The sequence below is a fragment of the Macrotis lagotis genome, chromosome X (assembly GCF_037893015.1).
Source record: "Macrotis lagotis isolate mMagLag1 chromosome X, bilby.v1.9.chrom.fasta, whole genome shotgun sequence".
In the NCBI taxonomy this organism is placed as follows: Eukaryota; Metazoa; Chordata; class Mammalia; order Peramelemorphia; family Peramelidae; genus Macrotis; species Macrotis lagotis.
Window position 1 is genome coordinate 626,388,672 of NC_133666.1, and position 23,296 is coordinate 626,411,967.

The 23,296-nt window shown below is 46.5% G+C and overlaps 1 protein-coding gene across 7 annotated transcripts in view; it reads right to left on the reverse strand.

The window, feature by feature from the left end:
- The window catches only part of DOCK6 (dedicator of cytokinesis 6), an 85,269-nt gene that overhangs the window by 60,925 nt on the left and 1,048 nt on the right, over positions 1-23,296 (reverse strand). For 5 of the 7 annotated variants that reach the window (XM_074203437.1, XM_074203441.1, XM_074203439.1 and 2 more), the window contains exons 2-11: positions 10,773-10,863; positions 8,568-8,743; positions 8,409-8,477; positions 7,564-7,693; positions 6,550-6,762; positions 6,223-6,308; positions 4,839-4,905; positions 3,937-4,086; positions 859-939; positions 391-547 (exon numbers count right to left, since the gene is read on the reverse strand). In XM_074203437.1, coding sequence (XP_074059538.1) covers positions 391-547; positions 859-939; positions 3,937-4,086; positions 4,839-4,905; positions 6,223-6,308; positions 6,550-6,762; positions 7,564-7,693; positions 8,409-8,477; positions 8,568-8,743; positions 10,773-10,863 — 1,220 coding nt within the window. The remainder of the gene's footprint in view (positions 1-390; positions 548-858; positions 940-3,936; positions 4,087-4,838; positions 4,906-6,222; positions 6,309-6,549; positions 6,763-7,563; positions 7,694-8,408; positions 8,478-8,567; positions 8,744-10,772; positions 10,864-23,296) is intronic. The other 2 variants (XM_074203440.1, XM_074203436.1) reach the window with 1 other exon arrangement.

Sequence of the window (23,296 nt, forward strand, 5' to 3'; positions counted from 1 at the left end):
CAACTGCTCCACCTTAGCTAAGTCATTTCTACAACTGAGTCTAACACTCATCCTAGCTTCTCCAACAATACAGAGCTTGTCTGCTGTAGAGCCCTACCTTCTGAACAAGGATGCTTATATCCTTGCCCATACTGAGTGATCTTGCCTCTGACTGAGTGTCCTCCATTGACACCCACCCCCAGGCTTCTGAGAGGGATCCCCTCATCCTGAACATTCAAGGGGGCCAGAGCCAGCATCCCTAGGATCAGCATTCCCATCTAATAACACCTCTCCCAAGTTACAGTGGAGTCTCTGAGCCCAGAAGGCTAATTCATACCATAAGAATCTCCTCTCTCCTTCCCCCACCAAGCATACTTCCGCCCTTGGCCCCCATGGTCTCCCTCTGCTCACCGCTCTCAGAATCAGAGGAGTCTCGGTCCATAGAGCCAGCACTGCTGATTATGTTAGCCAGATGCACGGCGGTCCAGGCGAATGGCATGCGATAGCGCCCCAGACGGCTACAGAACTGTTCAGCTGCATGACGTAACTTCTCCAGCTTCTCCTTGTTCTGTGCCCCAGAGACCCAGTTTCCCCTTAGAATCCTAAAACTGTCGCCCACCTTCCTCACCTTGATATAGCCCAATGGGGCTGGGAATTAGAAAGCTGAGTCTCTGCTGATGATTGACTGTGAAACCTTGGGTGGGGTCATTCCAGGCCTCCATCTTTCCCATCTATAAAATGGGGATCCATGGGCAAGGATAGAGAATACTAGCTATGGCTGTTCTGGGGCTGGGATGTTCTGGGTGAGTGGGGAGAGGTAGAAACCTACAGGGATCTTTCCCAGCCACCACCTCCAGGCTCCACCTGTCAAGTTCCCACCTTTACAGCGTCTGACTCCTTCATGACCATGTAAGGCTCACAGCATTCACCAATATCACCTTGCTGCAAGACTTTCTCCAACTGATGGGAGAAAGGAGATGAGAAGAGGAGGATCAGTTAGCTCAAGGAGTAGGAAGGCAGAGCAGGAGATGAGGCCTCTTTGGTTCAGAAAGACAAGTAGGGGGATGAAGAAGAACAAGGTCAGACTTTTCACACCAAGGTCAGGAAATTGGATTTGGATGTGGGCCCACCTGGTCACCGCCAGCTGATACCCAGAGGACGGCGGCTTGGCACAGTCCCAATTCAAAGCTCTTGAATGGATCACTGAGAGGGAGCCTGGGGACATCCCTCACCTGGGAGTACACTGTTGGGAAGGGTGACTACAACTCCTAACCCATCAGAGACATAGTTGTGATCCCAGGGAGAGATCTCTGGGGTAATGAGATTAGAAACCAGAGGAATCATAGGATTTAGAGCTGGTAGGGACCTCAGAGAAAATGAAATCTAGCTCCCTAGATTTTACCAATAAGGAAACCAAGGCTCAGACAGGTTAATGACCTGCCCAATGTCACACAGGTTGTAGGCAACAGAACTGAGATATGAACTCACTGTCATTTCTCATATACAATCTTCCTATTTCTATCTTCATATGTGTGTGTGTGTGTGTGTGTGTGTGTGTGTCCCATATATATGTTTCTTCTCTATTCACCATTCTGTAAGATGATAATCTTAAAACTGGACTAGTGACATCACCTTACAATTAGTTTCCCTGATTCAAATCTCTTCCCACTCAGATTCATCCTGCAACTAGGCTATCAAAGTAATCTTTCTAAATCAAAGTTCTGTTTTTTGGGGGGAGGGTTTTGTGTGTGTGTGTGTGTGTGTGTGTGTGTATGTGTCAATTGGGATATTAAGTGACTTGTCCAGGGTCATACGGCTAATAAGTTTCTGAGGCTGGATTTGAATTCAGGTCCTCCTGATTCCAGGGATGTGCTCTATCTACTGAGCCACCTAGTTGTCCCTTAAATCAAAGTTCTGACAATATAATTTCCCCAAATCAATACCTTTCAGTGCTTTCTGAATTTCCATTCAGATCATGTCCACTGGGTGTATTACTCAAGGTCCTGTCCCGACCCTCTTCCTATATTCTATCTTACTTGACGATCTCATCAGCTCCTATGAGCTCACTGATCATCTCTTTTAGAGTTATACATCCAACCCCAGTCTGTTTCCTGAGCTCCAATATAAACATTACAAATTTCCTTATTGAACTGCCATGTTTTTAAAAAAATTTTCTCCCTTCTTTAGTTTTCCCAATTCTATGCAAAGATAGTTTTCAGCTTTCATCCTTTTGCAAGCTTTTGAGTTCCACATTTTTCTATCATTCTCTTTCCCTCCTCCTCCCTGTGACAGCAAATAATCTAATATGGATTGTACATGTATAATTGTATTTAATATATTTGAGCTGCCATCTTAAACTGGCTATCTTGTAGGTTTCTCAAACTCAACATGTATGAAACAGAACTCATTAACTTTTCCCTAAACTTTGCCCTTTTCCCAATTTTTTTTTTTAGGTTTTTGCAAGGCAAATATGGTTAAGTGGCTTGCCCAAGGCCACACAGCTAGGTAATTATTAAGTGTCTGAGACCGGATTTGAACCCAGGTACTCCTGACTCCAGGGCTGTTGCTTTATCCACTGCGCCACCTAGCCACCCCCCTTTTCCCAATTATTGAACATAATTTTCCAAATTATTTTCCTATTACTGATAAGAGTCTGACCAGTCACCTAGGTTCAAAGGCTCAACACATCTTATTTATCTTAGCTATTGTCAAATCTTGCCCTTCTATCTTCATAACATCTCCTGTAGAAATTCCCTTCTCTTCAGTCATCCAGACAATGCCCTGGTATGGACATTCATCGCCTCATATCTGGGCTATTTTTCCAAGTACATACAAAGATTTTCAACATTCATCTTTTTGTAAATTTTTGAGTTCCACCTCTTTCTCTTCCCTTCTCTTCCCTCCCCTCCTCTGCTTGGCAGTGAGTAATCTGCTACAGATTGCAATATCCTTCTAATTATTTCCCCTGCTTCACATCTCTCCCCACTGAGGCCATTGTTCACTTAGCTACTTAAGTGATTTTCCTAAAGTATGAGAAAATGATTTCATTTCCCCTACCTCCTAACTACTCAATAAATATCAGTGGTTCCCTATTGCCTACAGAATTAAAAATGAAATCCTTTCTTCAATGGCCCTTCACAGCCTGCCACCCTCCTACACTTGCAGTTTTCTTTTACCTTACCCTCTTCCATGTATTTTGCAATCCAGCAACACAGACCTTAACAGAACACTCTACCTACAGACTGTGTATTTTTATCAGTTCCTTTTAAGGTTCAGCTCAAATCTCAGTCTTTCCTGATCCTAACCCCATTGCCACCCCCATCTATGAAAGCCATGTCTCTCTGAGATTAGCTTCCACGTATACTGCTTATACCCTGTATGATATAGGTTATTTATACATTGTATTCCTCTTGAGGATAGAGACTGTCTTCTGTTTTTTTTGGCTATCTCCAATGCTTAGGACAAAGTCTGGCACATACATAGCAGGTGACTAACAAATGCCCATTGACTGAATGACAGACTTCCTGCTATACCAAACTGCTCAAAGACTCTAAACACTCTACTCTGGCATTCAAAACTCTGCCTTACCCTTCTCCTTGGAGCATAGCTCCCAATATGAGCAGACAGATTAATGAGGCTACGATCCCCAAATCTTCCTCCCTCTATACCATTTTCCTAGCCCCAAATGGCATCTCTACTGCTATCCATCAGTTCAAATCTTAGGCATTCCTTCAAGGCCCAGCTTTAGGTGGTCTTCTTCTGGGAAGTATTCCTGGACTATTCCAATTCAGAGTAATCACCTCCTTCCCAGAGTCTGGGCACAATCTGCCCTCAGTAACATCCTGAACTTTGTTCCTACCCTTTATTCCAAGGCCTGAAATGCCTGGGAGAGGGTAGTTCACAATTCCTGAGGGCCCCCAACTGTAGAGAAGGGAAAATGGCTCAGTAATCACTCACCTTAATGACCAGGAAGATGTCTGGGGAAGGGTAGGTGATGGAAAAGATAGCAGAGCGTGCCAGGGTGGAGATAGCTGGATGGGCCACGTGGGCTCGGAGTAGCCCCTTCATGTGGTCAGAGTTCAGGTCAAAGTAGAAATTTTCTGAGATCTGTAGGTGGGAGAGGTAGCCACAGCTTCCAGGAAGCCTTCCAGGTGCTCACCCAAGCCCAAATCAACCTTAACATTTAATAAATGCCTACTGATAAACAAGGCTATACTAGGTGTTGGAGACATGTCTTTTGGAAATGATACTGCTCCCTGGCCTCCCCTAAGAATTGGTGGAAGTGGTGGTATGATTACTAATTTTTTATCAGACCTGTGACTTTGTGGGGATAGGAAGCTCCTGAAGGCAATTCCTGTCAGAAGTAGGACATGAATCCATATCTTCCTGACCAAGGCCAGATCTCTATCCACTCTACCCCACTGCCTCTCAACAATGATCATTAATTAATCATACAAAGTGCTTTCAGTTTTGTGGAGTACTGAGTGTACAATATGCTAAGTTCATAAAATTTCCTAATAGCCATGTGAGACAGGCCTTGCTTCAGGTGATAGTCCATTTTCAAGATAAGAAAACTAGAACTGCCCCAGGTTAAATGTCCAGGGTCACCCAGCTAGGAAGCTTACAGCTATAATTTCCTGACTCCAGATCCAATAGTCACGCCACTCTACCCCAGGTACAGGTAAATACAACCTGTTCTGGGGAGAGAAGCTGGGGGACCAAAAATCAGGGAAGGGTCCCATGCAAGGGTAGGCAGGGTGGCTGTTACTGACCCTTCCCCATACTATACAATAGGACAACAGGGTCTCCCAGGGGAACCTGAAGGGGCATCGGGTCCAGGAGGAAGGGCAGCTGCCTACCTTCTTCTTTTCTCTGATGTCGTACAGGGCAAGGATTCCAAAGATAGGTTCGATTTCTATCTCAAACCTAGGCGGGGGGAGAAACACACAGTACAAGCCTGGGTCCCAGCCCTTCCCCAACCCTCCCCAGTCTTAGCCCCTTGGCACCTGAACTCTGACAATAACCCAGGAAAGCCAACAAGCTCAGCAGTCCTTCCTGAAGACTTCAAGAATGATTCCCTAAGAATAATGATGACTCACATTTATGTGGTGCTTTTTAAAAGGCTTTACAAAGAGTTCTTAGAATAGTCCTAAAAGCTAGAAAGTGAATGCCCATTTTATGGATAAAGGCTTGATAGGTAAGAGTTGCTTGCCTGAGGTTCTTCCTCTTCCATCTTTCACATTGATAAAGTGATGTCTGGATCCTGAGTCTTTTTTTTTTTTGAGGCAATTGGGGTTCAGTGACTTGCCCAGGGTCACATAGTAAGAGTCTGATGTTGAATTTGAACTCAGCTCCTCCTGTCTCCGGGGCTGAAGTCAGCAAGTTGTCTGATCCCGAGTCCTCTTAACACTGATATCCTTCTTTAGATTTCTAACAACTTGGGTTTCATGGTATGATTTAAAAGGTTTCATTCCTTAGACATGTCCAGAGTATAGCCCTCCCTTTGGTCTTGTGGCCAGCCATGTATCAGCTGCTATGGTCAAAATATAATAGTTTCTCTGACTGCTGAAGATGATGGGAATGACCAGGTCAGCAGTTCCATCACCAGGCCTACACTTCGGTTTAACCTCATTTTGCAGATGAGGAAGGTAAGTGACTTGCCCTGGGTCATATAGACAGTAAGCATCTGAGGCAGGATTTGAATTCAGGTCTATCCATACAACTCATAGGGACATTCCTTTCCCCATTGAGTGCATGGAGGGAGGAAACAGGAAGGAATGTCTATACTACTGGAAATATAGGTTTCTTGAAGAAACAAAGTCCCATCATTATGACTAAAAAGGAAGATGATATTGCCATGTCTCATTTGCACAGGCCTTTAATAATAGTAGGAAGGGACATCCCTGCTCTAGAAAGCCTTCTCTGATCTCCCAATCTGATGATCTGGCTTCTTCTGAATTTCCACAGCCCTATGTACCTCTCGCAAGGCCCATTCTGCCTTTAATTAAATATAACTCGTGTCCTATCTTATTCTTTCTCCATTCCCTGCCCCCTCTCCCATAGAGGCAGTAAGCCACTTAAGAACTAGAAGAAATCTTTACCATGTCTATCTATGCCCTCAGCATTCACCATGAGGGTTCCTGAACATAGGAGACCCTCAGAGGATAGTTTCCACCATCTGAGACATCCACCAGTGGGCAGCGTGGGAGACAGGGAAGGAAGGTGGCGTCCACCCATACTCACTTGAGAGACAGACACTTGACCAGGATTCTCTGTCCAAAGTGTTCTTTGGGGGGTTCTGGAATACTGCAACGCTCAACAGCCTCATCCTGGGGAGAACATAAAGCAAGTGACCCTCACACTTCCCCACCCTGCCAGAGAAACGCAAACTGGCAGGGTCTGAGCAGAGGGACCCAGAACCAAAAGCAGGATTCTGTGGTCAGGTCTGTGGTCATCCCACTGCAGAGGGGAGGCATCTTGTCCAGGGTCACAGAGCCAGGTTCCTCCTGATTCTTCCCCACTCTCCTCCAGCTACCCTCGGGGCCAGAGGCTCCAGACTGGCGGGCTGACCTCATCGGGGGCAGGGTAGAGGGCCAGGAGGTCTCGAGGCCGGTTCTGCCGCCGCAGCTCCTCATTCCTGCGGTCAATTTCATCGGGGGCCGTGCGTTCCAGTAAGGATGGCAAAAGTGAGTCTGCGGCAGAGTTTTTCAGGTCAAAGATGTTGGAGGCCCAGCTCCCTCGGGGCGTGTCGTCCAAAGAGGTTGAGCAATGCTTCAGGTCATCCTGGGGGGGGGGGGGCAGGGAGGAGGCAGAGACGTGCTGAGGGGGGTTATCCATGCCTCTTCAGACCCTTCTCTAACCAACAGATGCTCTCCCTCCCCCGGCATATTTTACTTTATATAATAATTTAAGGTTTATTTGTCCAGAGATCCTGCTAGTGAACTAGGGGCAGATGTGGCTGGCTGGGGATGTGAGAGAAGATTTGTAAATTGAATATCCAAATTGGATAATTAGAGATGGATTTTAAATCGAGTTCTGATCCTAGCTGCAATGACTCTGAAGAATTAAAGAAGGTAGAGCTGGGGCAATTAGGTGGCACGGGAGGCAGAGCACCAGTCCTTAAAACAAATGCAAATCCAGCTTCAAGTCTTTCAATACTTACTAGCTGTATGACCTAAAGCAAGTCATTTAACCCCACTGCTTTACCCCACCCCCCAAAATAAAAGAGACCAAGAAGGTGGAGCCGGCCCAGGTAGGCCATGTCCAATTCTGCAGGTCCTGATAGGAAAGGGTTAAATAATACTAATAATAGCAAAGTGTTCTACAATTATTTTATCTACACAACAACTAGGCACTAATATCAGCCACATTTTACAGATGAGGGAACTAAGGCAAACAGAAATGAAGAGACTTGATAAGGGTTATGCAGCTATCAAGTGTCTGAGGTTGAATTTGAACACAGATCCTCCTAATTTCAAGTCTAGCACTGTGCCACCTCTTAAACTAGGCATGTCTAGCCTTGTGGGGATAGAGTGAGATATATACAACTGAGAAGGAGAGGGGTCAGGGTACGGGGGGTCTCACCAAATCTTCAGAGCCAATCCTGTCCTCCGCAGATGAATCCAGTTCAAAGATCTGCCGGGACAGGCCCTTCTGTCGCTCTCTCTGCCTCTCAGAGGTATTGGGACTGTATGATGAACTCAGAGACTGGTATCTGACAGGGGAGAGGGCCGCAGGAGATGGTTAGTGTCCCACAGCAGGGAGTCAACTCCTCGGGAGATCTGGTCCCTCAGCCCCAGCTTTTCCCTGGAGCTTGCAGGAGTCTACAAAGACCAGCTTTGAGGATTGGGTATGACTTCAGATGGTCACCCATTAATCAGTTAGGTCACAACTGTGACATCAGCTCAGGCCAGGGGCCTTGGGTGACCTGGGCCAGGCTGGCCATTCTCTCTCTGAGTCTTTGCCTTCCTCAACTGTTAAAGAGGAAAGAGAAAGAATAGAATGCCCTGACCCTTAGTTTTCCTTTCAGAGCTATTAGGGATATCAATAGAACAGGAAGGAAGGGTCCCTAGGATGGGAGATGCTAAGTGGGGGAGGGGGAGTCAGTAGCAGAGAAGATGACCAGCTCAAAAAAATGGGCTCAATTGTAAGGGACTTCTCTCTCCCCTAGAGAGACCCATCCTCACCGAGGCCAACTGAAAATTCCCAAATATTATCCAAATGACTGCATTTTCCCCCATCCAAGCAGCCAAGGCAGTGCCCACCTTAGTTTTCAATCATCATGAATAATTCTCATTCTTCAGAGAGGGAGGCTGAGCCCCAGAGAGATTAAATGTCTTTTCAGTAGTAGAACTAAGACAAGTACTCAGGTCTCTAGAGTCCTAGTCCAGAGCTTTGCCCAGCAGACCTACTTCCAGGTAATCACTCACTTTCTCCGGACGATGACCCACTCCTCAGTATAGATTTCAATGGAATCCCTCACCCGAGCATCCAGTTTGCTGTTGGAGGAGATATAAGAAATAAGAAATAAGAAATTAGTGGCCAAGAGAGGCACCCCCTTAAGGTCCGGACAGTGGAGGGGCACCCACCCTTCTTCGGGGATCCCTGGTTCTGTGGTCCGGCACTCCCGAGCCTCCAACACCAGCTCTAGGTCATCTGCTGGGAACTCCATGAGGTCCCGGAGTGGGCCAGGCTCTGCATCCAGAGGGTGGTTCTGCAGGAAATCTTCCAGGTCCAGGGGCTCTACAACCTCTGTCAGCGGGACCTGGGGGCAGCAGCAAACACCCCCCGAAACTTAGGGCCAGCTACTTCTCAGAGCAAGAAGTGGGTTAATCTAAGATTCAGAAGCTCTGAGTTGGAAAGAGCCTGAGAATCCAGCTCATTCAACCTGTTCCTCAGCATGGACCACAGCCGATGAGGGTCATCATCTAGTCTCCCCTGGAGATCCTCCAGGAGCAGAATTGCCCTTCCCGGCTCCTCCCATTTTTAGCCACCACTGCTGATTGTTCATGAACTTTTTCCCTTATGCCTCTCTCTAACTTCCTTTATTGCTTCTAGTCGTTCCATCTGGAGCAAGAGACAACACATTTAATTCTTCTTACCCATGATAAAACCTGAGTGTGAAGCCAGCCTAGGTCACAAGGTTTTACAAAGGAGAGGTTTCATCTTTATAGACTTAAATTTTTAGGTGTAGGGCCTGAGGCAAGTCTCCTTCCCTCTTTGGGTCTCAGTTTCCTTAATGTAAAATTAGGAAGTTGGATTTGAAAGTCTCTGAGGTCCTTTTCTAATTCAGTCATTCTGTGGTCTGCTGACCCCCTCCCCACCTCCACCCTGACAACAGCACTGGAGTTTATTCTACCTAGAGAGTCTGATCCCTTATCACTTGTTGTTTTCAACTCCAACACCAGGGGGCAATGCTGATGACAACTAAGGGAAGAAGCAGAGGGGAGGAGGAGAAGAGGAGGAGGAGGAGGAGAAGAGGAAGAGAAGAGGAGGGGAGGGAGGGAGGACAGAGAAGAGGGAGAAGGGGAAGAGGGGGACGAGTGAGGGATGGGAAGTGTGGGGAGGGGAGAAGAGGAGAGGGAGGGAGGGGAAGGGGAAGAGAAGAGGGAGAGAAGGAGAGGAAGGAGGGGAAGGAGAAGGAAGGAAAGAGAGGGAGGGGAAGAGGAGGAGGGAGGGGAAGGAGAGAAGGAGGGAGATGGAGAAGGGAGGAGGAAGGGGAAGATTTAGAAACTCAGAAAAAGCAGAGGAGGATATCTGGCCTGGGTGAATGGGAAGAGGCCTTAAAGCTGAAAGAGTGCTGCTGTTCCCTAGACCCTACAACCGGACCTAACAGGCATTTATTGGGAGAAGGGACTGTACCAAAGGTCTGAGGAGCCCGGAACCCCGGGAGCCAAGGTGATCTCTTCCCCAAGTCAAGAGCCTGAAAATTGAATGGAACGAGCCTGGAGCTCCGGCTTCCCTTTCCCCACCCACAGGCACAGATACCCAAACCACGGGAGGAAGTGTGGGAGGGGAACCACAACAACCACAGAGGACAGTGGAAGGAAAGATGGACCTTAAGCCCAGACCAGACTTGGTGGGGCATCAAACGTCAAGCCCAGTTTCCTTTCCCTTTTTTCTACCTATTCCCAGCCCTTTATGAGGCTGTTCCAGTCAGATGGCTAATCCTCCCCCTGCTTTCCTCCACTGGCCCCAGCAGAGAAAATACTGGGAGACCAAAGGCTACCTCCCTACCTACAACCCAAACTGTCTATTCTGGGTCTGCTCTTTCCATCCCAGGGTCAATGGGACCAAGAAATCACCTCCCAGCCAGGGCCCTCTTTTCTTCCAGGGGTCACCCAAGCTAGAAAGAACCATTCTGAGACCAGGGTCCCCGGCTCCTCAGGGAGCCTTGGGCTGGGGGGTCAGAACTCAGAAAGCTGCCTCAATCTCCCCATCTGTGATAGGGGCCAGGGAGGCACGGAAAGGGAAGAAACTTCCAACGACTGGCTGACATCTGAGCTGCTGTGTCTGGGCAGCTGTGTGTGTGAGCCGGGGTGTGCAGATACATCTGTGCAAGTGCCCGTCCACGTGGGTATGGGCATCCCTCCGTGTGTAATGAACAAGCACCCCTGTGTCTTCCTCTCACTGGCTGCCACAAGACTAAATGGAGACAGCAACAACAGGGGCTCTGGGGCCGTAACCAGATCTGCCCCCACCTGGCAGCAGGCTCCCGTTCCCCAGGCGAGGGTCTGCCTGTGGCAGCTGTTCTCCCTCCTTCCCCCACCCCCTTGCCTAGGGCCCAAACTCACAACCTGCTGGGAACTGCTTCTCCTCTTGCAGAGCTGAGGGGAGCTGCCGTACTCTCGAGACACCTGCTTCCTAACTTCGGCTGCGACTGTCCTGTGGGGCAAAAGTTAGGATCAGAGGATCGACGAGTGGGGAGGCTCCGGCGCTGCCTCCTTCCCTGGGTCTCTTCTAAAAGACCCAGGACAAGCCCAAGCTCCTGCTGTGGGGCTTCAGGGACAAAGCCAGGAGAAGACCGCCTGAGACGGACCCCACTGGTAACCAGAATGGATGCCAATTATCACCACCTCCTTCCCCAAAGATGAATAAGGAGCACAGAAAATTGGAAGGATGACCCTGACTTTAGAGACATGCAGATTACTTCCACTTAGAGGAAAAGAGGAGGACAAAAGAAAGCGTAGAAATTCTCAACAATTATGCTGGGCCCCAACCCAAACTGATAGTTGGATCTGAGAGAACGGCTTGCCAGGAACTGGAGGGGTTGAGGGCTGGGATAGCTGGGCTCTTGGTCCCCTCAATTCTCAGCGAGGGTCCACCCTCTGCTTCCTTCTTAGGTGAAAGAATTATACATACCATGAGGAATGGGGGATGGTGGGTAGAAGCCCTGAGTTCTAGGTATACCTTGATAGTTTAATTCAATTGACCTATATATTAAGCATTTACTCTGTACCAAGCATGGGCAGGAGATAGAAAAAGCAAAATAGACAGTTCCTCCCCTCAAGGAGATTACATTCTACTGAATTGCTGTGTGACTAAGGGTCATTGCCTGCCCTCTCTGAGCCTCAGCCTCCCCAGGTATAAAACAGAGTCAAGCAGAGTTATCCCCTCTTACAGAAGGCAGTGATGCTCAGAGCTCAGACCACTGCTCTTCTCTGCCTGCTTCTAAGGTCCAGATTGTGCCCAAGCTCCCAGAGAGCCCCTGGTCCCTCAGTACCCGGGGGTGACAGCTTCCCTCATCCTCCACCAGCTGCAAGGCTTTAGGAACACACTGGCCTCCTTCCTGGTGGGGGATGGGGTAAAGAAACAACAGAGCCACTATTTTCTTGGTCACGTCACTAGCAGCCTGTGGCCTGAGTCCCCAGCTCTATCACCCTTTGAGACAGCTCCCCTGGGGTCACGATGGGAGAAGCATCACCCTGCGGTTGGAGTGCTCTCAGAATGATGACCACAGGGATCTCTCAGGCATTCCCCCTATTTGATAGAAAAGGAAACTGAAGGTCCACAGTAAGCTACCTGCAGACCCAGTCCTGGTCTCCTGACCCCTGGATTCTGTTCCCCACTTGCTTCTTTAAATAGCATCGCCTTGGTCTTAGTACCAGGGTGGGGAAGGCACAACAAGGACCCAGGTGATCAATCAAGCGTGGGTACCCCTAAGCCTCTCCCAGAGCAGAGGCCGCCTTATCAGGTCAGGACAATAGCTACCCAAGCCTTTTCCCTGGGCTGTTTCCTGGTGACATTGTTCCAGTCTGAGCTGAGCATGGGATCTCACATACTCAGTTTCTACCCACATGCAAAAATGTGTGTATATGTGTGTGCTTGCCTAGATGTGGCTCTATGTTGGGGGGGGGGGGAAGGAAACAGTATCTCACACTATTTTGGACTTTTTGAAAGGATCAGCAGAACTTGGAGCACAAAGGAAAAGGATCTCTGGGTCAGGCTGGTCCTTCAGTCTGCAGTTTGGAGTCCCCCCTCGGGGCCCTCTACCATTCTCACCCTCCTCCCACCCTCTGAGCTCCCCCTTCCCAGTTTCCCTCCCCCTCTTCCCCTGCTCAAGCCCCAAGCCTAGAGAGCAAGGAATCAGATTCAGATTGAGAGTCTCTGAGATTGAGAGCCTGAGGCGATTTCAGAGGCCAGCTGGTCTATCCCCCTCATTTGACAGATGAGAAAACAGGAGGCCAGAGAAGACAAATGATTTGCCCAAAGTTATATTGATAGTTAAATAGTGCTCCAAAGATAATCAACCAGGGATGGAGAACCAGCCTTCTCTGGAGGCCTCAGTAGCAAAACACTGCAGACCTGCCAAGTCCTTCTTTCACCTTCTACCTTCCCTCTCTTCCTTCTTTTTCCTCCCTTCTCCCTTTCTCTTTTCTCTCTCTCCCTTTTTGCCTCTCCTCGATCTCCCTTCTCTCTTTTGACCTCTTCTCTATCTCTATCCTTCCTTCTCTCTGTCTTTCTGTTTCTGTTTCTTCTGTTTCTCTCTCTTTATGTGTCTGTCTTTCTACCTGTCTGTATGTCTGATGTCTCTGTCTCTTTCTCAACTTGCCCAGTCTTACAGAGTGTAGATAAGGAAACCGGGACTTCAAAACCAGGGCTGGGGAGGCCACCCCGCCCCTCCCCAGCCCAGCTGACCTTGAACCCTTCTCTCCTTTTGGACCCCTCCCCTTCCTAACCAGGCTCTGTGTTCCCTTCTCTCTGCTTCCCCCAAGCTGTAAGGACACGAGAATGATTGAACCTAAGGGTATGGGGATGGTGTGACACCAAGCTTGGGCTCCGCTCTCTCCCAAGGCTACCTCAGCCCCTCAGAGAGTCCTGGGGAAGTAGGAAGTAGAGTGACTGGGCTTTCAGGGCCCTGGCTGAGCGACTGAGTGGAGGCCTTCCCAAGACAATGGAAACAGAGCATCCCTCCTCCTCCTTCCTCCCCACCCCAGCAGCTGCCAGGCTGGGAAGGGAGGGGTTCTGGCATTCCAGGCTCTGCTTCCCCAGGGGAATCCTGAGGGGAAGGCAAAGGGCTGGGCCTGGGGACAGAGGAGAAGGGGGGTGGGCAGGGGAGAACCAATCTGTCAGGAAGAGGTCCAAGGACAGGACCCTTCAGAAAACAACCAGTCCTGCTAGAAAGGAAGTCAGGCCAGCCCTCTCCCACGCTGTTGGCTTTGGGGTACACTCCAGGAAGGCCCTGTCTTGGCCCTCCCTATTCAAAGACAGTGCCAAGAGTCCTGGCTACAAGAGGAGGGAGTCACCAGTCCTTCAGACCTCCCCCCTACATCTTGGCCTCAATCAGCCTCTTCTCGGGGGTGGGGGCATCCATAGAGACTGATCCTTCCAGCTTCTGGTTGAGTCCTTCACCCCCTAACCTGTGGGTCCAGTCAGTTTTGTGCTCAGCTAAAAAGTGAGGGGAAGCCAGGGTTAAATGGGGTTTCTGTCCTCAAGGGGCTTCACTCCAGTTATCCCCAGAATCCACCAGCACATTCTGAACTGGATGAAATCAGAAGGGAAGCTATAAAAGGTTGAGATTTTGAAAGTTATAGTAACTTAGAAAGAATAGAAATTCCCTAATGGTACAGTTAACAAACAAAAACAAAAACATGCCAAATTTGGTGTCAGATCATCTGGTTAAAATTCCAGCTCTATCATTAACCACTTATGTGACTTTGGGCAAATTCCTTCCCCTCCTCAGGTCCCAGTTTTCTCATCTGTCAAATGAAGGAGTAGGATTACATGGCCTCCCAGGTCCCTTCTAATTCTCTGCATGATTCTAGATGGCTCTAGGGATGGAGTCAGTCAAGGAATACTTCTTGGAGGAGGTGACAATCTATGGAACTGGAAGAACAGGTAGGCTCAGAAGGGTGGAACAAGGTATGGGAATCCTCAAAGCATGACTGAAGAGAAGAGTATGGTCTTTGCCAGCCTGGACAGACAGAGCTCAGGCCTAGTTGGGCTGAGGGCCTCTCTGACACAGTTGAGGACAGTGCTTCAGCTTTGGAGGTCTTTGCCCCCTGTAGCCCTGGAAGGTGGAGCCACATCTAAGTGGTAGAGGGTAGATGGGAAAATACAAGGGCAAACAAGGACATTAGACTTGGGACCCCCAACACAGTCAGTAGACCAGATAGAGACATTATATTTTGACTCTTAAGTATGACAAAGGGGCAGCAAAGTGGCATTGTGGACAGAACACTGTCCTGGAGTCAGGAAGATACTGAGTTCAAATCCAGTCTCAGTTGCTTACTAGCTATGTGACCTTGGGCAAGTCACTTAATCCTGTTGTCCTTAGTTCCTCATGTGAAAAATGAGATGGAGAAGGAAATGACAAACTCCAGTATCTCTGCCAAGAAAACCCCTAATAGGGACATGAAGAATTAGACACGACTGAATAACAAGAACAAAAATATGACATAAAGAGGAGGGGGGAGATGACTAGAGGGGTTAATGGCCTAAACCATGGTTGGTCTCAGGCAAAACATCTCCAATTCAGACACCTATCCATCCCCTACCCCTTTTGAAGCTGCAGCCAACATGGCCCCAACCCCAAGATCTCCAAGTCCTACTCTGAATCCACAGATGAGCTGAATTCTAACCAGACTCCATACAATTTGGATAGCCAAGAGGTTTCCTTCCTGAGTCCCTTCAGTAGGCCTCAGGAGAGGCAGCAAGTCTGAAGTTTGGCTGTATGAGCTAGGATGACACACTCAATTGTGCTGGGGTCCCGGTTTGCCCATTCACACAAAATTAATGGGCACAGTCATGGAGAATCTCAGCAATGGAAGGGACTCAGCGCTGATCCAGCAGGAAGCCCAGGAACTATGTGGCAACCTCTAGAATTTCTGAACTAAAACATCCTCCCTGTCAAATTATTCCATTTCAATAAAAGCATTAACTAAGGGCCTAGAATGTCAGACTGTTCAAAGATAAACGCAAAATAGTCCCTGTCCTGAGGGAGCTCGCGTTCACCAGGAATGCATTTTCTACCCATCCAGGGCTTAACCAACCTTCAAGGTCTTGCCCAAATTCCAACTCTACTGGACCTTACCAATCTTCCCTTTCTCTGACTTTCCCTGTTTATTTATTTATTTTGTTTTCATACTTTTTTGGCTTGGCAACAGGGTCAAGTGACTTGGTCAAGGTCTCACAGCCAGTCAACTACTAAGTGTCTGAGACTGGATTCAAACTCAGATCCTCCTGACTCCAGGGCCAGTGTTCCATTCACCAGTTTGGACCTTGGGGGTTGGAGATATGATATAAAATTCTACTGCATTGTATCATTCCCCAGTGATCTGTGGGGATCAGATTGTGAGAGTCTGGTTTCCCTGGGACCCCCATTTTGCCCTGAACTTAATACTCAAAGAAATGGGTCCTGTGTTTTCTTCCTAGCATTCCCCCTTGCAAGGTTAGGCACTTGGGGGGAAGAAAAGGGGGAGAAAAGAGGAGAACTGGGGGACTTTCTTGTTACTAATCAGTGAATTAATCAAAGATGTAGTCTCTTGTCTATCCAGGGGAAGAGGAAGGAATAGGAATTTGGAATGTGCATAGTTTTTCCTAGATACACACACACACACACACACACACACACACATTTTTATCCAAACACAAGGCAGGACAGGATGGGGAGGGGTTTACAAAGATTCCATCGTCAAAATGAAGCTTTCAGGGAACAACAGGGTTGCCCCACCCTCCACTGGGCCTGAGAATGTGGTTCTCCTGCCTAGTGACCTCTCAGACCCGGGTTGGACCCCTCCCCCCTTTTGCTGTTCCCAGCTGTTCAAGTTCTTTTCCCATCAGCCCCAAGAATTGGGGTTGAGGTGGGCCAAATGGGGATGGGGGAGGTAGCAAGCTCGGAGCCCAGGATAAAGGCTGACACTTTCCATCTTGTTTTCTCCATTGGGGCTGGCCTCTTAATGTTGTTCCTCCCCTTTCCCTCGAGTGTAGACAGCCTCTGATCACTGCTATCTGCTGCCTAAAGGTCAGATAGACACTGGCAAAGAACTAGAAGGCTTGGGGGCTTCTTACCCACAGACCAACTGATAGGTTTTGGCCTCTGTTGCTGGCTGAACGATTCTGTGGCTCATTGGTGGCAAGCCAATACACTGAGCTCTGTTCTACTGAATCGGGTCTCTCTCAAAGGTCACCAATAACTTTTTAATTGCTAAATCCAAAGATCTTTTCCGCATCTTCAACTTTTTTTTTTTAGGTTTTTTGCAAAGCAAATGCGGTTAAGTGGTTTGCCCAAGGCCACAGGGCTAGGTAATTATTAAGTGTCGGAGGCCGGATTTGAACTCAGGTCCTCCTGACTCCAAGGCCACTTCTCTATCCACTGCACCATCTAGCCGCCCCTCATCTTCAACTTTCTTGACCTTTCTGTAGTATTTAGCCTCTTCTCGCAGAGAACCTCTCTTTCCTTGGTTTCTATGGCACTCTCTGAATTCTCTCCTCTTAGCTGTCTGACCTCTCCTTCTTGGTCTTTTTCACTGGGTTATCATCTTCTTCCCATTCCCTAACTAAAAATTTCAGTCACAGGTTTTCAGAGTTGAAAGGAAACTCAGTGGCCATTTAATCCAATCCATTACTGAAAACCAATCTTGGCTTTTTGAGGGAGGCAATGGGGGGGAGGGGAAGGTTAAGTGACTTGCCCAGGGTCATACAGTAAATATTTGGGGTTAGATTTGAACTCAAGCCCTCTTGCCTCCAGAGTCTGTGCTGTATCTCCTGCCCCACCTCGCTGCCACTGAAAAACAATCTCTCCAACAACTACCCCAGAAGCCTTTCTCCAAAGAAAGGGAGATTGCTATGGAAAGAAGCAGCCTGTTCCCTTTTAGCAAGGCTCTAATTATTAAGAAGGTTTCTCTGATAGCAAGTCCAAATCAGCCCCTTTGTGACTCTTTCTAATGGGGTCAAACAGATCAAAGAAATTTCCTCCTCTACTTTTAAATATACTTGAAGACTGTCAGTTCTCTTGAATGTTCTCTTCTCCATGCTGAACATTCCCAGTTCCTTCAATTGATCCTCACCAAACTCAAGAGCCTTCACCATCCTGACTGCCTTCTTCTGGACATGCTCCATGGACCCATGACCTTCCTAACATGTGGCATGCAGATTTAGCCACAGTATCTTAGATGTGATCTAAGGCAGGGCAGGATGATCTAGAAACCTCAGTCTCTCAATGCAGCCTTAAGAAGGCATGAGCCCTGTCCTATGACAGACACTTTCAGCGAGCTTCTGGTCCACTGAAACCCCAGATCTTCTTGTGGCATAGCCACATTTACAAATCTTGTACTTGGAGAGACTTTTGTTCAAATCCCAGTTTAAGATTTTACATTTTGCTATTATATTTCCTCTTTTTCCACTTGACCATGTCTTGACTTTATCCAATATGGTAATCATCACTTTTAGATTTATATCACAAATATGAAGCTCATGCCAGCTACATCTATAGCCAAGTCAATGATTTTAAACTTCATTTAAAAATCAAGGTCAAAATCAGATTCCTGGGGCACTCCCTTGAAGACCACATTCCAATTTGCCCTGAAATCATTAGTAGTTATTTTGTGGGTCTGGTTGTCTAATCAGGTCCAATGGGTCAGTTGGCTCTCACCTCTCCATCTTTTCTAAAAGAATGGCATGGGAGGGGTGGCTAGGTGGCATAGTGGATAAAGCACCAGCCCTGGAGTCAGGAGTCCCTGGGTTCAAATCCAGTCTCAGACACTTAATAATTACCTAGCCGTGTGGCCTTGGGCAAGCCACTTAACCCTGTTTGCCTTGCCAAAAAAAAAAACCTAAAAAAAAGAATGGCATGGGGAAAATTATTTTTAAAAATAAAAATAAATAAATGAACAAAGAGAATAGCATGGGTCACTTTAACAAATAGCAAACTAAAGAATTGAAGTAAATTGTATCTGTAGCATCTTTCCCCCTTGCCCCAAGTCATCTGTCAGCTAAAAATCCCAGTTTTCAGTCTTTTTCTTTTATCTCTTAATTCAATTCAACAAATTAATCAAACACTCTATCAGATTCCTACAGTATGTCAGACAATAGGTTAGGACTGAAACAGTGCTTCTCCTCAAGAAGCTTACCCCTACTGGGAGGAGAGAACCCACCAAGAAATCAGCCTAATACAAGGAATATGGAGGAGGCAAGTGCAGTGCTGGTAATGAAGGGAAGGGGAGATAGGGAAGAACTGGTCCCTGAATTCAGCCTTAGAGACACACAAGGTTTCTCAGAGATGGAGATGAGCAGGGAGCTCCTTCCAGGCCCACACAAATGCAGATGGAGTCTTCATTTCAAGGAATGGTGAGTACTCCAGTTCGAATGGAAGTACAAGTTCAAGAATTCAACAAATATTTATTAAAGTACCCACTATGTGGGTGGTAGCATGGTCCTAGGTGTCAATGATTTAGGAACTACCACTGGAGATCTGTAGTTTCTCTGCAACTCAAGTTTTAAGAGATGCTAGAATACCTAGAAGTCACACAGAGTTACAAAGATAGCATGTGTCTAAGACAGCATTTGAACTCAGTTCTTTCAAGCACCAAGGGCAGCTCTCATCCATGTTAAATTAAGACAAAACTGAAAACCTTACTTATCCTCAAGTGTTTATGTTCATTTATTTTTTATTTTTTAAAATCTAAGATTAAATGATCAAAAAATGGGCATTTTCATACATACAACAGACCAGAAAAAGAAGATTATACATGAAATACTCCCTATTATGTACAGTTTGTAAAAGCTTATGAAATTAAGTACTGGGGGTACACTCTGTACTCAGGTGAGTAGATACAAAGTAATTTCCAAGTTAATGGGGGAGGAAAGAGGTACTAACTGGGGGTGGGGAGAGAATGAAAAAAGTCATTGAGATAGGCCTTAGTGATAAGGCTGGAAAGGTGGGTATGAGCCAGGTCAGGCAGGGCTCCAAATGCCACACTAAATTTTTATTGTATCCTTGAGCCAATGGGGAACCACTAGAAGTTTCTGAGAAGGGGGATTGGCATGGTAGTGACCCCCACAAAGGGATTTCTGGCAACTGTGTGGAGGCTGGATCAGAGATGGGGAACTAGAAGACTGAGCAGGATAAGGAGCTGTGTACTAGGAAAGGTGTATAGTGGGGGGTCATGGTAGAGATTGAAGGAAGAAAGTGAGGGAGGAAAAGGGAGAAGGAAGGAAAAGAGATAAGGATAGAAGGAAAAGGGAAGGAAGAAAGGAAAAGAGAGGGAAGGAAGAAAAGAAGGAAAAGAAAACGAAAGAGTAGGGAAGGAAGGAAAAGAGAAGGAAAGAAGGAAGAAGAAAAGGCAGAAGGGAGGGAGGAAGAAAAAGAGAAGAAAAAGAAAGTAGGGAAGGAAAAGTGGGAAGGAAGGAAAGAGAGAAGGAAGGAGGGAAGGAAAGAAAGAAGGAAGAAAAAGAAAGGAGAGAAGGAAGGTAAAGAGAGGGAAGGAAGGAAAGAAAGGGAAAAGAAGGAATGAGTGATGGAAGTGAGAAGGGAAGAAAGAGAAAAGGAAAGAGGGAAGAGAGAAAGAAGGAAAGAAAGAGGGAGGGAGGGGAGAAAAGAAGAAAAATGAAAAGAGAGAGGGGAAATAAAGAAGAAAGGAAGGAGGAAGACAGAAAACAGAGGGAAGAAGTGAAGTAAAAGCATCAATTACATATTTAAAAATACAAAAAAGAAACCAAAAAGATCAGGAGACCTAAACAGGGCAATTAGATTACTACCATGTAAAATTGAATATGTGCTCTAAAAAACTGTGGGTCATAGTAGTTCACAGTTCAGATACTATAATCTTCTTTTTAGTTCTTTGAGTATTCAAATTTTCATGTTTGTCAGAGAGGGCTTGAAAATGTTAGATTAGAGAGTTTATATTTTAATCTTCATTTTTTTTTTTTTAGGTTTTTGCAAGACAAATGGGGTTAAGTGGCTTGCCCAAGGCCACACAGCTAGGTCATTATTAAGTGTCTGAGACCGAATTTGAATCCAGGGACTCCTGACTCCAGGGCAGGTGCTCTATCCACTGCGCCACCTAGCTGCCCCTATATTTTAATCTTGAACCTATGGGGAACTCCTGGAAGTTTCTGTTTCATATCTGTTGATGACTGAATAGAGAATAAAAAAAAAATAACTTTTTTTTTTAAAGGAAAGGGGCTAATTATAGACAGCAGTGATAAAGAGGACACTTAGGTGGCACAGCCCACCCAGGCTAGAGAACAGAAGATCTAAGTTCAAATCTGGCCTCAGTCATTTACTAGCTGTGTGACCCTGGACTAGTAACTTAACTCCTCTCTGTTTCATCTGTAAAATAAGAATAATAATAACACCTACCTTTCACGGTTATTGTGAAGATCAAAAGAGATACTATTTGTAAAGTGAGCCCTATATAAAAGTTATTATTTCTCTGAAATCCAACAGCTGCCAAGTGTCTCAGAGAGAGTTTAACACTTTTAAGTCTGCACTGTTTCCGGACTATGAATCTGACCTCCTCACTATGTGATTGGGAATAAGTCAGTAAACCAGAGTTCCTATAAAATGAAGCTCCTTCTAAGGTCCCTGGTAGCTCTAAAGTTCATGACCTATGTTCCTCTGGGCAACCACTGGTTCTACTCATCCTAAAATTTAAACTTCATTTGACCCTCTCAGCTCCTCAAACTATATTTCTTTTTTTTTTGGTTTTGTTTTGGGTTTTTTTAGGTTTTTGCAAGGCAATGGGGTTAAGTGGCTTGCCCAAGGTCACACAGCTAGGTAATTATGAAGTGTCTGAGGCCAAATTTGAACTCAGGTACTCCTGACTCAGGGCTGGTGCTCTATCTACTGTGCCACCTAGCTGCCACTATATTTCCTTCTCTTCACGGTAAAACTATCAGGGGAAAAAAACAAACTACCAACAACCCAATTGTCTAGACTCACTGCCTCCACTTCTCCACCACTCTAGGTCTTCCAAAGTCACCATTTAATGGAAGTTGCATGTTCTCTCTCTCTCTCTCTCTCTCTCTCTCATTCTTACTCTCACTCTCTCCCTCTACCAAGCCACCAATGACTTCTCAACTTGCCAAATCCCAGGGTTTTATCTCAGTCTTCATCCTAGGCAGCTAAATGGTGAAGTGGATAGACTGTTGGCCTAGGAGTCAGGAATGAGTTTTGTCTCAGACACATCCTTGCTGTGTGATTCTGTCCAAGTCACCTCACCTCTATTTGCCTCAGTTTCCCCATCTGTAGAATGGGGATAACAAATAATAATAAATAATAAAGTTGCGGTAGTGGGTTAAACACATAGAAATTGTTTTTAGCAACTTTAAAGCCCTGGTGAAATGCTAGCTGTTATTAATGATGCCTCTGCATCATGCACCTGCTCCCCTTCCCTGCCCCTCATCCCATGCTTTTTTCCTTTCTGGGTTTTTGTGAGGATCCTCCTGATTGGTTCTCTTGATACATGTCAAGTTAATCCTTGTCAATCCTTCTTTGCTAAACGATTTTTCCACATCTTCCACCCCCTCCCAAACTGAGGACCCTGTTCCTACTCTGACCTTATCCCCAAGGATCTGCCCAGGGCCCTGAAGTTTGTCAGTTCCCATCAGTTCAATGATCATCTTTATGTAAGTGGATCCTAGATCTACAGTTCTGGCCCTAGCTTCTAATCCAGTCTCTCATCAGATCTCCCCAGATCAGAGATCCAGTCTGCTGGAATAACAGCCTACTTCCACTCTCCTTTGCAATCCATTCTCCATCCAGCTGTCAGTGATTCTATCCTTATCCTGCTCAATAAACGGCAGTAGCTCCCTATTAGCTCCGGGATCACATTCAAAGCTTTCTGTTGGACATTTAAAGCCCTTCCAATCTGGCTCCCATCTACCCTTCAAAGTTTATCACTAATTATGGCCTTTCACAGACTTTGTTCCAGTCAGACTGGCCCTCCATGCTTCTTATCCATGATATTTCAGTTTACCTCATCTTGAACAGTCAGTTCCCTATATTACATATCAACCTTCTCCTCCCAGGTCTTAGACTATCCAACTTCCTTCCAAGCTGAGGCACCACTCCTTACATGAAGCTTTTTTTCATCATCAAAGACTGCTAGTAAGGCCAGCTAGGTGGCTCAGTGGATAGAAAACTGGCCTTGGAGTCAGGACAACAGGAGTTCAAATCTAGCCTCAGACACTTGACTCTTATTAGCTTGGTATCCAGGGTCATCTCCTGTTGTGCCTGATTCATATCTGACCTTATCTAGACTCACTGCCCAGATGCTGGAGGAGAAAGTGACTTAGCACAGCATGCCCTCACTCCAATCCAATCTATGTGCTTGTCATGGCATCACCTCCCTGTTGTTGTGGTCTTCTTTGAAAATGAAGGACAAACTTTATTAGGGTTGCTAGTGCCTTTCTGCAACTAAAGGATTTTTTTTTTTTTTTTAGTTTTGCAAAGCAATGGGGTTAAGTGATTTGCCCAGGATCACACAGCTAGGCAATTATTCTGTGTCTGAGGTTACATTTGAACTCAGGTCCTCCTGACTCCAGAGCCAGTGCTCCATCCACTGTGCCACTTAGTTGTTCCAGGCATAGGATTTTGATGTATTTCTTTTTCAGATTGTATTAGCTTATACATGGACACTTTGTTTGCCAAGATAATAAGTAAGTCCCTTGAGGGCAGGGATACTTTATTTTTATTTTTATACTGCCATTGCCTGGCTTAGTAAAAGTTTACTGTTTGTTCTCTTTCTTCAATCTTTTTACCTAATTCCAGAAGTTTGAGGGAATAGGGAGTTGAATAAACACATGCTCCTTGCTAGCTGTGTGACTTTGGGCTTAAACTACACAGTCTTGAGGTCCCTTTTAGGCCCTTTAGCAA